This window comes from Anastrepha obliqua, chromosome 3 (assembly GCF_027943255.1).
Source record: "Anastrepha obliqua isolate idAnaObli1 chromosome 3, idAnaObli1_1.0, whole genome shotgun sequence".
NCBI classification, from domain to species: domain Eukaryota; kingdom Metazoa; phylum Arthropoda; class Insecta; order Diptera; family Tephritidae; genus Anastrepha; species Anastrepha obliqua.
In genome coordinates, this window is record NC_072894.1 from 45,059,302 (window position 1) to 45,076,679 (window position 17,378).

The following is a 17,378-nucleotide window of genomic DNA, read 5'->3' on the forward strand; positions in this document are numbered from 1 at the left end:
ATCTGCACTCTATCAGTCAGCTAAGTTACCCTATGTGCTCTGAATACGATCCAGATAACATCAATGAGTGTCTTACATTGTCATCAATCTCTTAATGGGATGGTTAATGGGATGTGCTGAGTTCCAAGCCACATAGACATACCAGGAAACTGTAGAGCTGATCAACTTGCAAGAAAAGGCACCTGTATGTAATTTTACGCCGACACCTCTCACAATTTGTAAGCTTCTTGTTATGGACGCACTAATCAATTCTGCGAAATTGCTAAGCAAACATAGCTTAGGCTAAATTAACGTCTATTCAAGAATATCATAACATTGAATAGACTCCAAATTTGCCCTCATAGGACATTGTCTCATAGGAAATGACGCAAGCAGATTAGGCATTTACAAGTATAGTTTCTATCGTAGCTGTAGGAATGAAGAGGATTTGGAAACAATTCAACACCTTCTTGCACATGCCCGACTCTAGCGAGAAGCAGGAACCGATATCTAAGATCCTACTTCTTAATGAATATAAACTCAGGATGGTTCAATCTGGAAAGGGAAATGTAGCCCAGTCCCTGCGGCTCAGAACGGATCCATTTCGTAGTTTAAGTGGCATCGTTGTTCCTATATGCGATACGATTGTGTAACCTACTTCCCTACCTGACATTTTTCTGAATTTTATGTAATAAAATGAAAGTTGCAAGTGGCTACAAAATACCGTTGATTTTTGAAAAATTATGTGTGGAAGAAAATGGGGACACTAAAATTTAAACTGTGTGCAATAAATGATTCTAAAAATGTTAACTAAAAAGTGAAAATTTTCATAATTGTTGCACAAATTTTGAAAAAAAAAACGGTGTACATGGTTTTGTTGTATGATGAACTAAACTTAAAAAAAATTTAATAGACTCTGAATAAACAAAAGTAAAAAGTCCAAACAGTTCAAATTGTCGCACACTATTTTATTTTTCATGAGTGTATGCATACCAAAAGACTCAGAATGATGAGAGGAGTTGATTTAGGCCAGTCTGTAAGTCCGTCTAGCCGTGCGCACGATAGCTTGAGAAAAAATGTATGCATATTTCATTGAAACTTGGAGCTCTTTCAAACTCCTTAATAAAAGTAAAGCCTACATCGATTAATAACCATGCCCACCTCCCATATATTGGTAATTTTCAAAAAGAAAAAAATTGTGACATTCTATTTTAAAAATGCTCCAAAACTAGAGATCCGAAGAAGCATATTTCGCACAACTTCGCATAAATTTTGAACTGTCAAATAAAAATCTATTGAATGTATATTGCAAGTCTGATTAGCGGGAAAATGGCGCAGCTTACGAACTGAATTTAAATTTTACCTAAAGTTTTGTTAAGTGATATTTCAAATGCAATGCTACCAATAGACATATTTTTACAGATTTTCATGAAACGTATATTATTATATTATTAAACAATTTAACATATGAAAATTGTAAATGTAATATTTTTTTTTTCAGAAATACTAATTTCTATATTTGATTTGACGTGAAGCATAATCAGCCTGACGTCGTGCGAAGTATGCATAATCTGACCTTAACGCACGCTTTCCTACTGATGAACTCGGCGCTATTATTAAAAAATGTAAGCGTACGGAAAATATGTATAATATGTGTATGAAAATGTAGACGTCTGTGGTGTTATTGTTTCGTATACGAAATTGAAAAACTACGCCGTCTATAGTTTGTCAAACTCAAAGGTATGCCTTTTAAGCGCCTACATTTTGCTACCTCGCAAAATTATTACCAGTTGTATTATGGCAACACCAATCCGATTAATATTTTCAAATTTTTTTTTTTATTATATGTAGATGTTTTCCGTATTTCCATTTTAGCGCAATAGCTAATGAAAAGAAACAAATCAAGGTAAGAAAAGAATTATTTTATGTGTTAAAAAAATATGTATTAGCAATTGGAAATTGAGTTAAACATTTGCAATTTTTTCGGACAGAAATGTAAAGGCGCCTTATAAAAAATGGACTGAGGCGGAGCAACAAAATTCAATGGATTTTCTATGCGACAATCAGCCTTTGGAAAAACAAAGTTGTAATGTTTATTACTCAGCCTCGGTAGTCAAGCGTAAGTGCACTAGCCTGCCATCCCCGAGGTTGTGGATTCGAATCTCACGTAAAGCACGGTCCTCGCACTTTTCCAAACTTACCTACTTTCCTAGTTTCTATATAAAAAAAAAATTATTCCTCAACCCCACCAACCTTGTCTTTCCAATCCTTACTCCCACACAGAAGTCAGCGCATTATGATACTTGCATTGTGGCTGCTAAAACAAGCAAAAAAATAAAGAAAAAGGCACAGTTACGCACTGCATCAGTGGCGCCAGCAAGAGGAAGCGGGCAATCGCGGTAATAGCGCAGCCACACCATATTTAGCGAAGTCCTCAATCATCTGTGTGATCCTTCTGCCAGAAAAATTTGACACACAGATGGCGCTTCAAGCAGTAAGAAGGCGTTGTTCCTAAGCAAAGACAGTAAAGAAGTAAATTAGAGAGTATCCAATGGAAAGCGGTTCGTAACAAAGTGTGGAGTTTGCGGCAAGCGTACATAAGGGCAAAGGAAGCCGAAAGCTCCGCAAGCGCTGGAACTTTCATGGAAGGAAAAACTATCCGAGGTTGGTAAAACATATATGAAATCTTTTGTAAGCCTTGCCATATTTTAAAAGCGATAAGATGTAGCTAAACTCATCGATCTCAATACGTATATTAGCATCTGACGACATCTTTTACTATCGAATTGCCCAAGCTCATTTTGTGTCGAATCCTGTGTTGTCGGAACATTAATAAATCTAGTGCTTTTTGGAAGCACAGTCCATTTAAAGTTCTCCTTTTTCACTCGTCGTCGGCACACGTATCATCGTAATGACAATTTTTTCCGAACAATCAAAGCAGAATGTGAGCTATAAACTAAACTGCCGAATTGACGGAAAGCAGAAATGTCTGGCAACACCAGTAAAGTTTTGTGGCAATTTTTCGACGGCTGCTAGAAAGTAGTCCTCACATTTTGATGATAAAAATGTCTTAAAACGTAGACGCCTACATTTACAGACAAAATTTGGAACTAAATGTGAACACCCCAATTGTTCGAGTACCTTTAATTCCATCATTTTAGCTGTATGTTATTTTTTGTTTTTGTTTTGCATTTTGTGTATTTTGTACTGCGAAATAATATAGCACAAATTAAATAAAATGCCTGCATATGTTTTTTTCATTTTAGCAAGATTTTATGAAATATAGAACACTTTACAAAAAATCGTATCAGCTTCAAGTAAAATCCAAATTATTCATATCTGAACTGCTATTATTTGCTACGGACTTTCTATCGAACTTTCGAGTTGTAGACCCTTTCAGCTAGTACTCGTTCTCGTATTAGTTTTTAATACAATAAATCAATCCATATAATGAACCCAAAAACAAAAACAAAAAATACGACGCCAGTAAATTTCAGAAAAGCGGGTATTACTACGCTCACTTCTGGGTGTATGTCGGTAACGACTTAATAAAACTCGCCCAAATTTGGTACACATTTGTTACCAACCTCATTTTAAAGAAAAAGTTCACCCTCTTAATATATGCTCAGACCCTTAGACCAACTTTCCGTCCGTCCGGCCGCTTAATATGACAAGCTAGCTAAAATTCTCAGTGCCTATGAGTTGGTTCTATTCCAACATTTAGCAACGAGCAAAAATTAAATTTTATTGAAATGTGTGCAGGTATATAAAGTTTGGTCCAAATTGAACTTAACAATTTCTTAGTTTTTGTTTTTTATAATGCTGCCTACCCGCCCGATAGCAGAAGCAAACAATGGAAGCACCAGTGCTTGGTATGTGCGTCATGTAAGCCAGACAAGGCTTTAAAATCGCCACATACCTGCCCATCATAATAGTTATATATTTAAGCATTTCAACAACTTTTTCACGATCTAATATGTTTTTTGTTTTTTTGTTGTCCAGAATGAATACAAATGTATGGTTCCTCATTTCCTTTATGCGTCAAAATAAGTTTCAAACTCAATTTATTGCTATCAATAAATAGACGTCTTTCATTTGTATTTCGAATTTTCAAGAGGTTTTGCTTGATCGTTTTTCAAGGTTGATACCTACTTTCTTTCTGTTTTTAGAACAAGTTTTCCGAAAGTTTTGTTAATATTTTTGTAGTTTTATCATTTAAATTTATTACCTCATGCAATTTATTACGAGAAATACCACCTAATGTTATCAAAAAATTCACTCCACTTGTTAAACTTTACTTAAGTATGATCAGTGCAAAACTTAGTACTTTTATATATCTATTCTCATGCCAATAACTTTTATATCTATTTAAGAATTTTTCCATATATTTATATATGTGTATATATTTTCATTTTCTTTTTTCTGGATATATTATATTAGGTTTCATAAGTAAAAAAATTTCAAAAATCGATTCTTTATATATATATTTCTTTTAATTATTTGTAAGTACAATTTTTTAGTTTTGTAAATATCTTGAAAACGTTTAGTTAATCTAAAATGAAGCATTCGTAAAGATATCAAATTTAATTACCTTTAAATTGATATACCATTTTTTTACATCCAAAAAAGCATAGCGAAACAAAATGTGAACTTTCAGACGCCGCGACCGATTTTACATAGGAATAGGATAGTTTGACTCTTGGGAAAAAGTCATTGAATATCGGTAAGCCTGTGAAATCATTTAATACAACTTTGAAATTTGACAAGAAATGGACACCTTTATATTTTATATATACACATACATATTTACTTATATATAATTGGTACTTACACCCTTTTATTGGTTGTTAGCCTGCTGACTTGTGGTGTGTGTTTTGATGTTTTTCCACAATTGAAGGGCAGTACAGTTTTACGCCGTCCTCCAACCGCAGATATTTTTTTGTAAGTAGCTTTTTAATGGTCCACCCATTGCTTCCGCTTTTCGTAAAAAAATAAACACAATTTTAACACTCTTTCGATTACTATTTCCTTTGCGCATTTGTGACTTACATACATACCCGTGCCACCCAAATTACGAATTCATTAGCCAGTATTTTCTGCACAGCTATTTTTTTTTACTTTATTACCACCAGTTTACGGATTGTTTAGAATGAGCATATGAAGTAAATAAGCAGATAATGCGAGTAGTCGTCGGAGAGCATGAAATGCATCTCATACGCGTATCACCTTTAATGCTCAGTTTAGTAAAAGATTTAAGTATAATAACAAAGTATACTTTTGGGCTGGAAACAATGCTTTTAATAGTTTGTTTAAGCAAGTAAAAAAGTTTAAGTGAAACTACGAATATACATATGTATATGTACTGGTGCGTACGGTATGCCCTCAAATACTAGGGTAAAACTAATTAGCTCTTATTTTGAACAATTTTTAATGAATCTTAACCCATTTTTTACACAACATTAACTTATAACCTATAAAATCATTCAATAAAATTTCATCACCTGTGCTAATCTCTCCGATCCGGGTCCGAAAACGATTGCATGGTCGAATCAAAAGCTCCTTATTCATGTTCACCATAACGGTATTGACTGTATCCTTCAAAGAAGATATGATGATATGAAGCTGCCTCTTTGGTTTCACGCTCAACTAAGCCCCATACGTAGTAATCCAGGGGAGTAAGGTGTGGGGAGTTAGGCGACCATAAATTCGGTGTTATGAGAAATGGAAGTTTCGAGTTATCCATTCTTGTGTCGCAATCGCTTTATGTAAAGGAACAGAGTCTTCTGGAAGATAAGGGCTGACCCCACGTACAGCATCAATCCATGGTTGCACTTCTGTTTCGTAGGATTCGAACATAACCATCTGTCATTCTAATCGTTTCCATGGTGGGTCTTTGGTCTCGGCCAAAATTGATTTAGTCGAAAAAACCATAGCATCTCAGGCGTTTCAGGGAATTAAATTTTGTTTAGAAAGGAAGAAAAAATAATGGTTTCGGTAAGTTATATCTACATATTTGTATGCCCTGAACTACCGTATGCACCCTGAATTTGGTAACAAAGATGCTGCCACAGAGTATGAAAAAATTGTTGAACAGGTTGAATTCCAGCTAACGAGGCTTCATTGGAAACCGGAAGAACGGCAGATATCGGTATAGAAGAATCCTTTATCTAAAACAACAAAATCATTTAAAAGACATCTCGCGAAGTCGATTAGACTAAAAATCGTCCCCTTAGTATAACAATAGCCTATGTGCTCATAGGCTATTATTTTTTTTTTAATTTTTGGATTCTCCATCGTCGATTTTATATGTGGTCAAAATTTTGTCAAATTCTAGTTCCACAAAGTGGGTCAAAACGTCAGTCAAAAAATAATAAATATTTACAGACATAACGAGATTTGAGTGAGAGCTACTTTCGACAAAAAGTTTGAAATTCATTTTCTCAAAACATCAAAAAATGTATAGGCTATTTTAATACTAAGGGGACGAAATAGGGTAATCTCGTGTCATTGAATCGAATAGAGGTTGCATTTACCACGGTCAAAATGTTTGTCTGCCCCGGGATTCAAAATGGTTTTCTATGTTGAACGAGTTGAGAACGTTCTTCAGATAATCGAATTTTCAGATTTCTTCTTTTACCAGTAAGTTCGTCCATTTTGCTTGTTTATATCCTGTCCATTTACAAATGGGACTTATGGTAAGCATTAAATTCGACAGCTCCTCACTTTGGGCCAAGCAAAGCTATTATTTAACTTCATCTTGAGACGATATCAGATCACGCACTTTCTACAATTTGCATAGCTACAGCCCGAGGTAATTTTTCATATTTCACATACACAGCTGACTCAGCCAACGAAGCCGCTGGATCTTTATTCGCTGCGCTATGGCTATATCGTCGTAAAGCTCATACAACTCATCGCCATGTTTCTATCGCCTTCGATACTCGCCGTCGCTAACGTGCAAAGGTCCAAAAATGTTCCGCATAATCTTTCTCTCAAACACTCTCATCGTCCAACCTTCTGCGCTATACGTAAGGACGGGTATAATGAGAGCCTTATAGTGTTACTTTTGTTCGTTGAGAGAAAACGTTGTTATTATTCTCGCGGATATGGGCGAAGTACTACCAACGGTTCAAAAGCTATATTAGTCTAAATTAGAAAAAGCCTTAATTAAAAACTGTTTTAAGAAAAACACTAAAAATTTTAATTTAACTTATCTCTTTATTTTCAATAAGTCACACATATGAAACGTGTAATTGAAATATAATAATAAAAAACATAGATTTCATAATTTTTAACGACAATATTATCATTTACAAACTAGAGCTAACAAAGTCATAAATAAGTTATTTCTTTTCAAGACTTAAATACTTATAATTTTAAAACATTAAACTTGAGTAATCAAAATCATTTTTGTAGAACTCATAGAAACGATCTCCCATTTAACGGCAATATTGGTTGAAAATACCCTAGTATTTATTAAGCACCAACATTCAGCGCCTTACGATCTTATCTCGCCACCCTCTGCTCACCTACAACGCGTCGTCTACTTGAAATTTTATCAAATCCTCTACAGGAAAGCGAAAGAGTGAAGCAGCTTGCGCCTCCGACGCCATCTGGTCGATATTCGCGGATGACTCATTGTAACGTTGGAAGTTACTGCGTGGCAATCCCTCGTTGCGATCGTAACGCATAGCATTCTCCGCCGCGTCCAATTTATTACCCACCAAAGCCGCGGCGTGTGGCAGATCAGTGACTTCCGCTGCTACAATAGGATGCTCAAAATCGACCAGTCCTTCCGGCTCAGAGCTGTCACTACGCGAGACCGGCTGTTCGGGCGAATTTGTTGAATTGGAATTGTGCGCCTGATGATGCGGTTCAAGCGGCGATAGTGACTCCCTTTCTTCCATGATGATATGACGATTGATATTTTGAGCCGCATTATAAAACGGATTGTTCGATGTTGGTGCTGGCAGTGCATTCTGTTTGTGTTTGGGGAAAACATTTAAATGGACTAGTATTTGATTTTGATTTGCTTTGGCACCTGGTGGGCCGCTAGCACTGACACTATTTGCGCTGCTGATATGTGCTATATCCAGGGGCATAAACGGTGTCTGGAATTGAGACTTCGATATTTGTTCGGGGAAAACCGCTTGCATATTGCTCGATTGTGGTACATGCGATTGCAATTGGGGCTGAGTGGATGTGGTAGGGAATCTAAATGGAGCGAAAGATGACTGATCGTATGTGTGATGAAAGCCATAGGCTGCCGTTGAAGGAATCACGGGCATGGTGTAGTAGTCGAGAAAAGGATTACGTACTATATGGGGTCGGCGTGTCGATGAAGCGTGTTTGACTTCATCATAGGTAAAGTCAGTTGGCTTGAAATTTTTTGTTGGTGGCATTACCGGATAGATATCGAGGTTTACTTTGAAGGGCACGCGTGTCATTTTCGTCTTTTGCACCCCACTAATATCCAGCATGGGCTGATAGCTTGCCATGAATGGGTCTGTTATGAATGGGCGCTGATTACTGAACTGTTGTAGCATTATATTAGTATTCAGGTTGGATTGATTCTGCTTGCTTTTCGATTTACTTTTAGAGCGATTACTTTGCAATTGCTGATGTAACGCGAGCAGATTAACCTCGTTCGGTGAGCGTGGCTTAAATGGATAAATCTGATCCATGGCAATGCGTTGCTGATAGGGCGCATGTGGCACCATATTCACTATGGGTCCTGGATATGGTTTCAACATTTGCAGGTTCATTGGCATTGACATGGGTATAGCGAACTGCATCTGCTTCTTATTCCTTTTGCCACGGAAGAAGTTCGCGATGCCACTAGATTTCAGATTCTTTAAAGTCCCAGCTATATGTAACCCCGTCGGCATCATTACCATCGGCGGCACTTTGCTGGCGCCACCTCCCAATTGCAATCGGTGCAGTATGTCTTGGATATTGTTCACATCGCCGCGCTCCTCCTCGGCTTTTTTAAATTCCTGCGGCAGCGGACCCTCGTGTGGAAAGTGAAACGGTTTCGGTTTCTCCTCATTTCTAAATGTCGAGTTCAGCGGTATATCCAAGTACTGACGTCTACTGAGCATCATCGAAGGTTGGCGTGACGTGAGACGCGGTGGGCGTGGTATCTGATCACGTAGATCAGTACGCACTGGCGTCATTGTCGATGAACGTCGCGGCAATTGTTCATACAGATGCAACGATTGTCGCTGACGTGCTTCTGCAAAATTTGTGGTTGGCTGGTAATCACTGTCAGTTGCGCTAGACTTTCCTTCGCCCATGCTGAAAATCCCGCCGCCGCCACCACCGACGAACGGTGGCGGTTGAGGTCGTCTCGCTTTCGTGCGCCATGTTCCATAAATGGGTTGCTCATACACCGAATTACTGCTGCTAACAGGCTCGCCACCAACACCACCATCGGCACGCTCTAGTAAATACGCCGTTTCAGCGCGTTCGCTAGCGTGCAACTTTTCCTCTGGCTCGTATTGTTGTTGATTGGCTTGCTGATGCAGCTGCTGCTGCTGCTGTTGTTGGTATTGCTGTAATTGTTGTTGCTGCTGCAATTGCGCTTGTGCACGCATCTCCTCCAAGCCGTCGATTTTGATGTGATTTGGTGTTCTCAGTGGCCGCGAACGCGGTTGAACAGCATGTGTTGTTGGCAACTCTGTGCGCAGCTGCACTTCTTGGCCATCAATCTGCACAATGGTTGGCAGAGTCGTATCTTGGCTTGTGGGATTATAGCTTTGTATATTTCGGGTGCGCAGAGCAGCTGTTTGATTCTGATAATATTCCGCTGTAGATGCGACCTTCACTATCATTAGCGACATCTGCGGATGGAAGAAAATATGCGCATGAAAATATTAAGATATTTTTTTTTTACTTTATCTAAATTTTTTTGTATACCTTGAAAAACGTTTTTTAAAAAAATTGTATAATAACTTTTCTATATGCAAAGGACTTTTTAGCCTGAATATTTTAGAAGCCATCAAATCTCTTGGTGCTCCTTGGCTCGACCAATTCAATTTTATAATATTCGATGTATTTGTAATAAAGCGTTTTTCAGTAAGAGCGCTTCAACTTTTGAACTTTTTTGAATAAAACACAAACGGTTTGACTTTTTTAACTAATTTTTTTTTATTATCGAGTTTGAACATATACATTTAAGTATGAAATTCGATTTCTTTTGCATGACCACCGCTTGCACGTTTTACGAAGTCCAATTGTTGAACCCAATTTTCGATCGGCTGAAATTCCAGCAATTTCGCGTTCAATATTGGCTCTGAGCTCACAAATCGTCGCCGGCTTTTTACTGTAGACCAATGACTTCACATAACCCCAAAGAAAATAGTCTAGAGGCGTCAAATCACACGAGCGCGGCGGCCATTCGACCGGTCCATTTCTGGAAATATTGCGCTCATCGAACTTACTCTTCAACAAATCAATTGTAGCGTGTGCTGTGTGACTTGTGGGCCCGTCCTGTTAAAACCACATGTCGTCTAAGTCCATACCATTCAATTGCGGCCAAAAATAGTCGTTTATCATGTCGCGGTATCAATTTCCATTCACAGTAACTAGGCGATCGTTCTCGTCAACGAAAAAATATTAGCCAATTACGCCGCCGGCATGTAAACCGCACCAAACAGTGATTTTTTCGGGATGCAACGGTGCCTCATGAATCACGTGTGGATTTCTTTCTGCCCAGTAACGCATATTTTGCTTGTTGACAAAGCCATTGAGCCAAAAGTGAGCTTCATCACTGAAGATGATTTTTTGGAAAATTTAAACATTTTCATAAAAAATTTGCACGATTATTTTCATAAAAAATTTGCACGATTTGCAATCGTTGCTCAAGTGTGTAGCGTTCCATGATAAAGTGTATACTAATGAAGTTTACAAATGACAAGCGAAAAATAAAAAATATTGCGTCGTTCGCCCTCCCTATCGGAAAAAAGTTGAAGCACACTTATTGAAAAACGCCTTATAATGATGTATAATACCATTTTTTTTTTTGTTTTGAAAATTGCCCGTGTTTGGGAGGTGGTCCGATTTCACCCAATACTGAATATTAAAGTACTAAAGTTGTATAGTATTTGGAAGAGTTCAACTATAATAAGTTGCAGAATAAAGGTTTTACTCTATTGCTTGAACTGCATTTGCCACAATACGTTTAATACTTTTATCCAAAACATGCGGCAAGGGTATACTCTTCAAAATATCGATAGAGGATACAATCCCTAAGTTTCTGGAGCATACAACACCCAATGGAAAAGATAATAATGAAATTTACTACAACAAGCAATTACTTAGAAAACATAAAATTGTATCTAGGTGACCTTTACATATTGTGCGCCTAGAAATAGGCAGCGAAAGAAGAAGAAGCGTGTTTTCCTGTGTTATCCAGCTCAATAGCACAACCAATTGCCAATGGAACTATCCACATAAACTTCAATTATAGAAGTAGAAACATAAATACGAAGAAGCAGAAACAAATGCAATTTGTAGAATTCTCTCATTAAATTGTTGTCGAAAATGTCTTCGGATTACTTAAAACAAGATTCAGACAGTTACTTCATTGCAAGGAAAATGCAGACTCAGACTATTCTACACAGCATTTGCTGTTTTTAACGTGACAGCATTGAAGACGAAATATTAATAACAGACAAAGGGCCGCTAAATAAAGCATGTTCTCAGGAAAACTATACCCCAACTGACGTTTTGCGTTTTTCAAGAACTAATCAATTCAAACGTTATCAATTTGCCGTAAAAGACTTCATTCGACATTAAAAGTTTTCTCTGAAATAAAAGCTTTTCAAATTTAATTCACATAATTTTGTGTTCGAATGGCTTGATGCGTGACTACCATTCGGAATTCAGAAAAAGAACGTCGGTTCAAATCTCGGCGAAAGATCAAAATTAAGAAAAAAAACAAGCCTCCGAGTGTATTTCTGCCATGAAAAATCTCCTCATAAAAAATATTTGCTGTCCGGAGTCGGCTTGAAACTATAGGTTGTGGAACAACATCAAGACGCACACCATAAATAGGAGGAGGAGCTCGGACAAACACCCAAAAAGGGTGTACGCGCCAATTATATGTATAAATATATATATAACTTTGTCCAAAGCGTTCGCAAAATTAATCATGAAATTTGGTTTTTCAATAAATTTCTACTAATATAAATAAATAAAAAAAAATGTTTTAAGTGATGGAAATCTTTATTTTAACCATTACGCGCTCCATTTCTTGTGTATTTGTATACTGCAGCTGTCTAGTTTAATATGATTGACGTACGGCGCCATTTCCAAAAATTATAAACCTTCCAATAGGATGATTAGTTTTGCACCACCTTGTATATATTCACTTGTCAGTGCTACCAATTATGAAAGGCTGTGCTGCTAAATTAATGACGAGAAACAAAATGGGCCGAACGGATCGTAAATTGAATCAGATCTCTATTGGAGTCACATCGTTGTTGTCGCCGTTACATCGATAAATTTTTATCCGGATCTCGATCATTCACCATTAGAACACAGTCGCAGATTTACAAAAATAACTTGGAATACTGGAAATTGAAACGCTCCCTGTAAGATTTTTACTATTTTACTTGTAATCTTCTAAGTTTATTGATGGCGCTTTTAATAATTTTTTTTTATAACTTTATTCGGTAATTTAATGCATATGAATTAAAAGAGCCCAAAAAGCAGCAAATTCAAATAGTCTGAGGTATAGTAAACACAACGATTGAGAGAATTTAAGTTTTTTGATGAGCTCGTAACGTACATCCATCGTTTTCCAATTTTTTTGTGTGTTTCCTAGTGTTGTTCCACAAATGGGGGGACTCCGATAGGAAATTTTTTTCTATCCTCATAGGCTTTTTCATTGCAGAAAAATAGTCGGAGGTGGCTACATCGCCTGCGAGGGGTGACCGCCTTACAAAAAACCGTTTTCCATCATCCATACTATTTACTAGCTTCTTAATTCTTTTACATTCTCAAGAACCTGTATAACTGGGTTGAAATAAAAAAGATATATTATTATGCTGGGGTACGGCCTGCATGGTAGAACTACTTACGCCCGACTGAGGTATAATTTACTGTAAAATATTTTGATCCCACAGAAGTGAAAAGAAAGCGCAACCTCTAATCTTTTAAATCCTAATATAACTCCACAATCATCCTAGTGTCCTTTAGACTCAGTAATGGGTGTCCCATCTAACATTTCATAACAATATCAGCTATACACTTGAAGAACATATATTCTTTCTATACAAAAACATTCCGCCAAAGCCGGTCATTCGCACAAGATGTTATGCGACGTATCAACGTTCGCCATCCGGTGCACATGTGAACGCAGTTCGTTACGAGAGCTGAAATAACTTGGGAGCGAGCTTCACATGACTCCGACGGTTCAATCTATTTTTACTAAGAGAGTATTCAAAAAGTTTTGCTTTTGTTGAGGTCACCCAAACCTTGTTCTCAGTACTCATTAATTTGCTTTCTCGGTATAGGTATACCAGCTAAAACTACGAACTAGTTCCGGTTCTCGGGAACACCGAATGAGCCTCTTCTTTGCAGCTCAAGGGCGACCTAGGTTTCTACAATCTCAAAATTTCTATAATTTTTTGGTTTGAGTATGTACAAGTACGAAGTGGTGCAAAATTAATCACACTTTAGGAAGATTTATAATTTTTGCAAATGGCGTACGTCAATCATATTTGAGACTGGCAAATTAGACAGCTGCAGTATACGAACAGACATGCAATGGAGCGAGTAAAGGTCAAAATAAAGGTTTCCATCACTCAAAATCATTTTTTTATTTAATTAGTAAAGTAATTTTCTAAAAAAATGGGTGTTTGACGTCCTTTAAATAAAGAGTGTAAAAATCTAAATGAATGTGACGTGCAAAGCCTGTTTACACTCTTCAAAGCTGTCACTTGATATGATAGCTCAAAATAAGCCAAGTAGTCCCAGACAATGCTTTGCTACGTTAAATGTCTCTACGAAACTTGTAGTACAAAACGAAAGTACTTAAGAGGAAGTAGGATTTCATTTAGAAGTACATAGGTCTCAAATTTTTCTTATTTTAATCTGCTTCAAGCTTAAACTTTTCAGAAACTATTGTAGGATATAAATATTAATTTTTGTTTTAATAAAAGACTTACAAATATTATGCACATAAGTAACATTCCGATAATCCACGTGAATACGCCCACATTTACAAAATTACGCTGCTTCAGCAATTCCTCTTTGAAGGTATCCAATTTTGCATATGGTATAAGGTCCTTGAAAAACATTTTCTCAATATCCCGGTTGCTATACCCCCAACCACAGCTCATTCACTAAAATTAATTCAACCGTAATTCAATAATTCACAGCCAAAAATGTACGACTTCTGAAACATTGCGAACACAAAACACAACTGTGTGGAAAATTGCGCTGAAAAAGCGTTAAGACTGTAGCGATTAAAAGGAAAGTTCCACCAAATCGGCACTGCTCGCGTTTCAATGTCTGCTGACACGCATCTAGCATAAATAAATGCATAAATACTTAGGCACATACACATATATGTGTGTGCATGTGTGTTTAGTCAAATAGTGATCGCTATAATTGCAGCTGGAAAAATGGTAGTTAGAAGGTGTTGTTGTGAAGCAGTTAAGTGCCTACCTCCGCACTTGTTCACAAATAAAACGTATTCTTTTTATATATGTATGCCTGTATTTATGTACACCTACTCCTACATGTCCCTATGTATGTGTAAGTAAACACTTAAATTCATAACTTGATTTCATGGTTAATCTCAATCAACGAATGCAATAATTATTCCTACAAGTAAATAAAATGTTACAACAACCAAATTACTCAAAAACATTGCTACTGTTGCATATGGCAAACAGTGTAAATGATCGTATTTATTAATTTTTTTGGCGCACACTTGAAATAAAAATTAGAAACCGTAAAATTGCAGAAAGGCCCATTCGCACCGGCTTCTTCATTTACTTTTTCATTTTTAGCAATGGCAAAGACGCTTACACAAAATACAGCCATAAATAAAACTAAACAGTGAAAATTTTACACCCAAGGAAATTATGCCTACAGTTACGGATATAAAAATTGGAACAAGTTGTAAGCTTGTTCAAAATAAATCACCTTATCTGAAGATTTACAATTATTGGAAATGGCGTCATACCTCAATCATATTTGACACTGGTGTACTAGAGAGCTGCAGACAAACATTGGAGCGCGTAAAAGCTAAAATAAAGATTACCTTCACTCAAAATCATTATTTCATTTACTAAAAAAAATATTCAAAAACAAAATTGGATGATTATGTATTTATGAGTTTATAGGAAATAAATTTTATATTGAATAAGTAACGCTATCTAAAATTCATCATATAAAATAAATCATCACCATACAACTCAGATCGAATCTTTGTCTCCTACTTCTTGGTCTTGTACTCGTATCACTAGGTTTTGACTCCTATGCAACATAGTAGGTTTCGTTTACACAGATGATATAGCCGGCTCATGTTAATAGCTTGATTTTTATAACCAAGTCATAAATCACCATATTGGGTATTCATAAAGATTTATGAGCTTATGGCAGTCTCAGAAATTTGTTATCATAATCCTTTCAAATCATCTATATTTCATAAGTCAAAAGGACAAAAAAATGTAACTATTCTGATTAAAACGAGATATCATAATTGGGCGGAAAACCCAGCGAGCGGTAAAGCCCCAAGTATGTTCGACGTAGCCTTAAACAAGATAATAGGCGAATAAGCCGACCCCAAATGGCAAATGGTTTTTTATAAGTAGCTTTTTATGACAAAAATACACTCGGAGGTTTGCCTAGCGATCGGCAAGCTATTAGAATAATATATGTCATTAATTACCAGGCAGCATTGCTCCCATCGATTTAAGAGCGATATACTAAAAAATGGGCTTATATTCAAAAACGATTTGGCGGCCTATTATCATGCCAAAATGTTACGTTTAATATAATATAATGTTGTTATACAATTTAATCATAACTAATTACCAAAAAAATAATTTTGAGTGATCGAAATCATTATTTTGTCATTTTAGTTATTAATTTAATTGTGATTAATTTTGCACCAGCGTATACATGAAAAATTATATGGCATGCAAACAAATTACGTGGTACGATGCTTGAAAATATCTGAGAAGTATAATTTGTATCACAGGTCTTGGAAGTGAAATATGAAATTTGCCAAACGCCACCAAAACCTTGACGTATAGTTAAACAATCGGTTCCTCGCACCTATGAGCCTATAAGATAATTGATTAACAACTTATTTTCAATTTTTTACCAATTTTAAACATACAAAATGGTGTATACGTTTATTAAGAGAACTTAAGATATCTGAGCTAATTTTTTCTTCATACATAATGTTTTCAGTTTTTTGTCGTTTCTCAATTTTGGCCATATTTTTAGGCACTATTTTATGAATAAGCTATACTAGTTCTGAATCAATACAAAATGAGTAAATGTAATATGTAATAATGTATTAGCGAGTAAAATTAATATTTAATTTTAAAAGTCAATTAAAAAAATGCTGAACTTTTGAACTATTCACGAAAACAAAATTCATTCAAAAAGATAATGTTTGGCTATACAACTCAGGGATGCTTGTGTGACTGTTAGCATTATAGCACGTAGCCTAGTTGTGGGATGCTATTCATACATAATAATTTGGGAAAATATGGGCTTGTTTTCATGAAAAATCGTCAATAAGTTTTCAACCGATTTTTAAAAGTAAAGAAATAGGTTGAAAATAAGGAAAGGAAGCCTCATCACATATTCAATATTTTGTTGCTATGCTTTCTAAAGTTGATCGAAATAGTTCGCCGGAAGACATTTTTTGGGCATAAAAAATAAGCTGCTTGCCGGAACTTTGTTTAAGAATTAGTCCTTACTGACATCTAGGTATCACTTTTTAAGTACCCTTTATAATTATAAATGATCTATATACTTATATATATATAAAATTGGTGTATCACATTTGAAAATCCGACAATAAATGCCGAAGATATGAAGAAAAATGCAATTGGGCGACATCTGGGGTTGCCAGAAAAAAAAAATAATTTTTTTTTAAATGTTTTTCAAAAACACTTCATATGAGGGGAGGTAAGGGCGATTTTTTTTTGCCTGTAGGGCGAGACGCTCTAATATATATAAGTATATATAATCATTTATTGGGAGTTTTGCCGAATTCCTTTTCTAATTACAATACTTGTGTGCGCTTTGATGTTGTTCGACAAATGAAGGGACCTACAGTTATAAGCTGACTCCAAAAAACAGATAATTTTTTATGAGGAGCTTTTTTATGACAGGAATACACTATTAGAGGGGCGACCACTTTT

General features: G+C 36.1%; 1 protein-coding gene across 1 annotated transcript; it reads right to left on the reverse strand.

The window, feature by feature from the left end:
- Positions 1–7,508: 7,508 nt before the first annotated feature.
- On the reverse strand, positions 7,509–14,285 carry LOC129242401 (uncharacterized). Its single transcript, XM_054879024.1, has 2 exons — positions 14,154–14,285; positions 7,509–9,821 (listed from the first exon to the last, which is right to left on the reverse strand). The coding sequence occupies exons 1-2, from the start codon at positions 14,283–14,285 to the stop codon at positions 7,509–7,511; spliced, it is 2,445 nt and encodes an 814-aa protein (XP_054734999.1).
- Between the last annotated feature and the right edge of the window lie 3,093 nt (positions 14,286–17,378).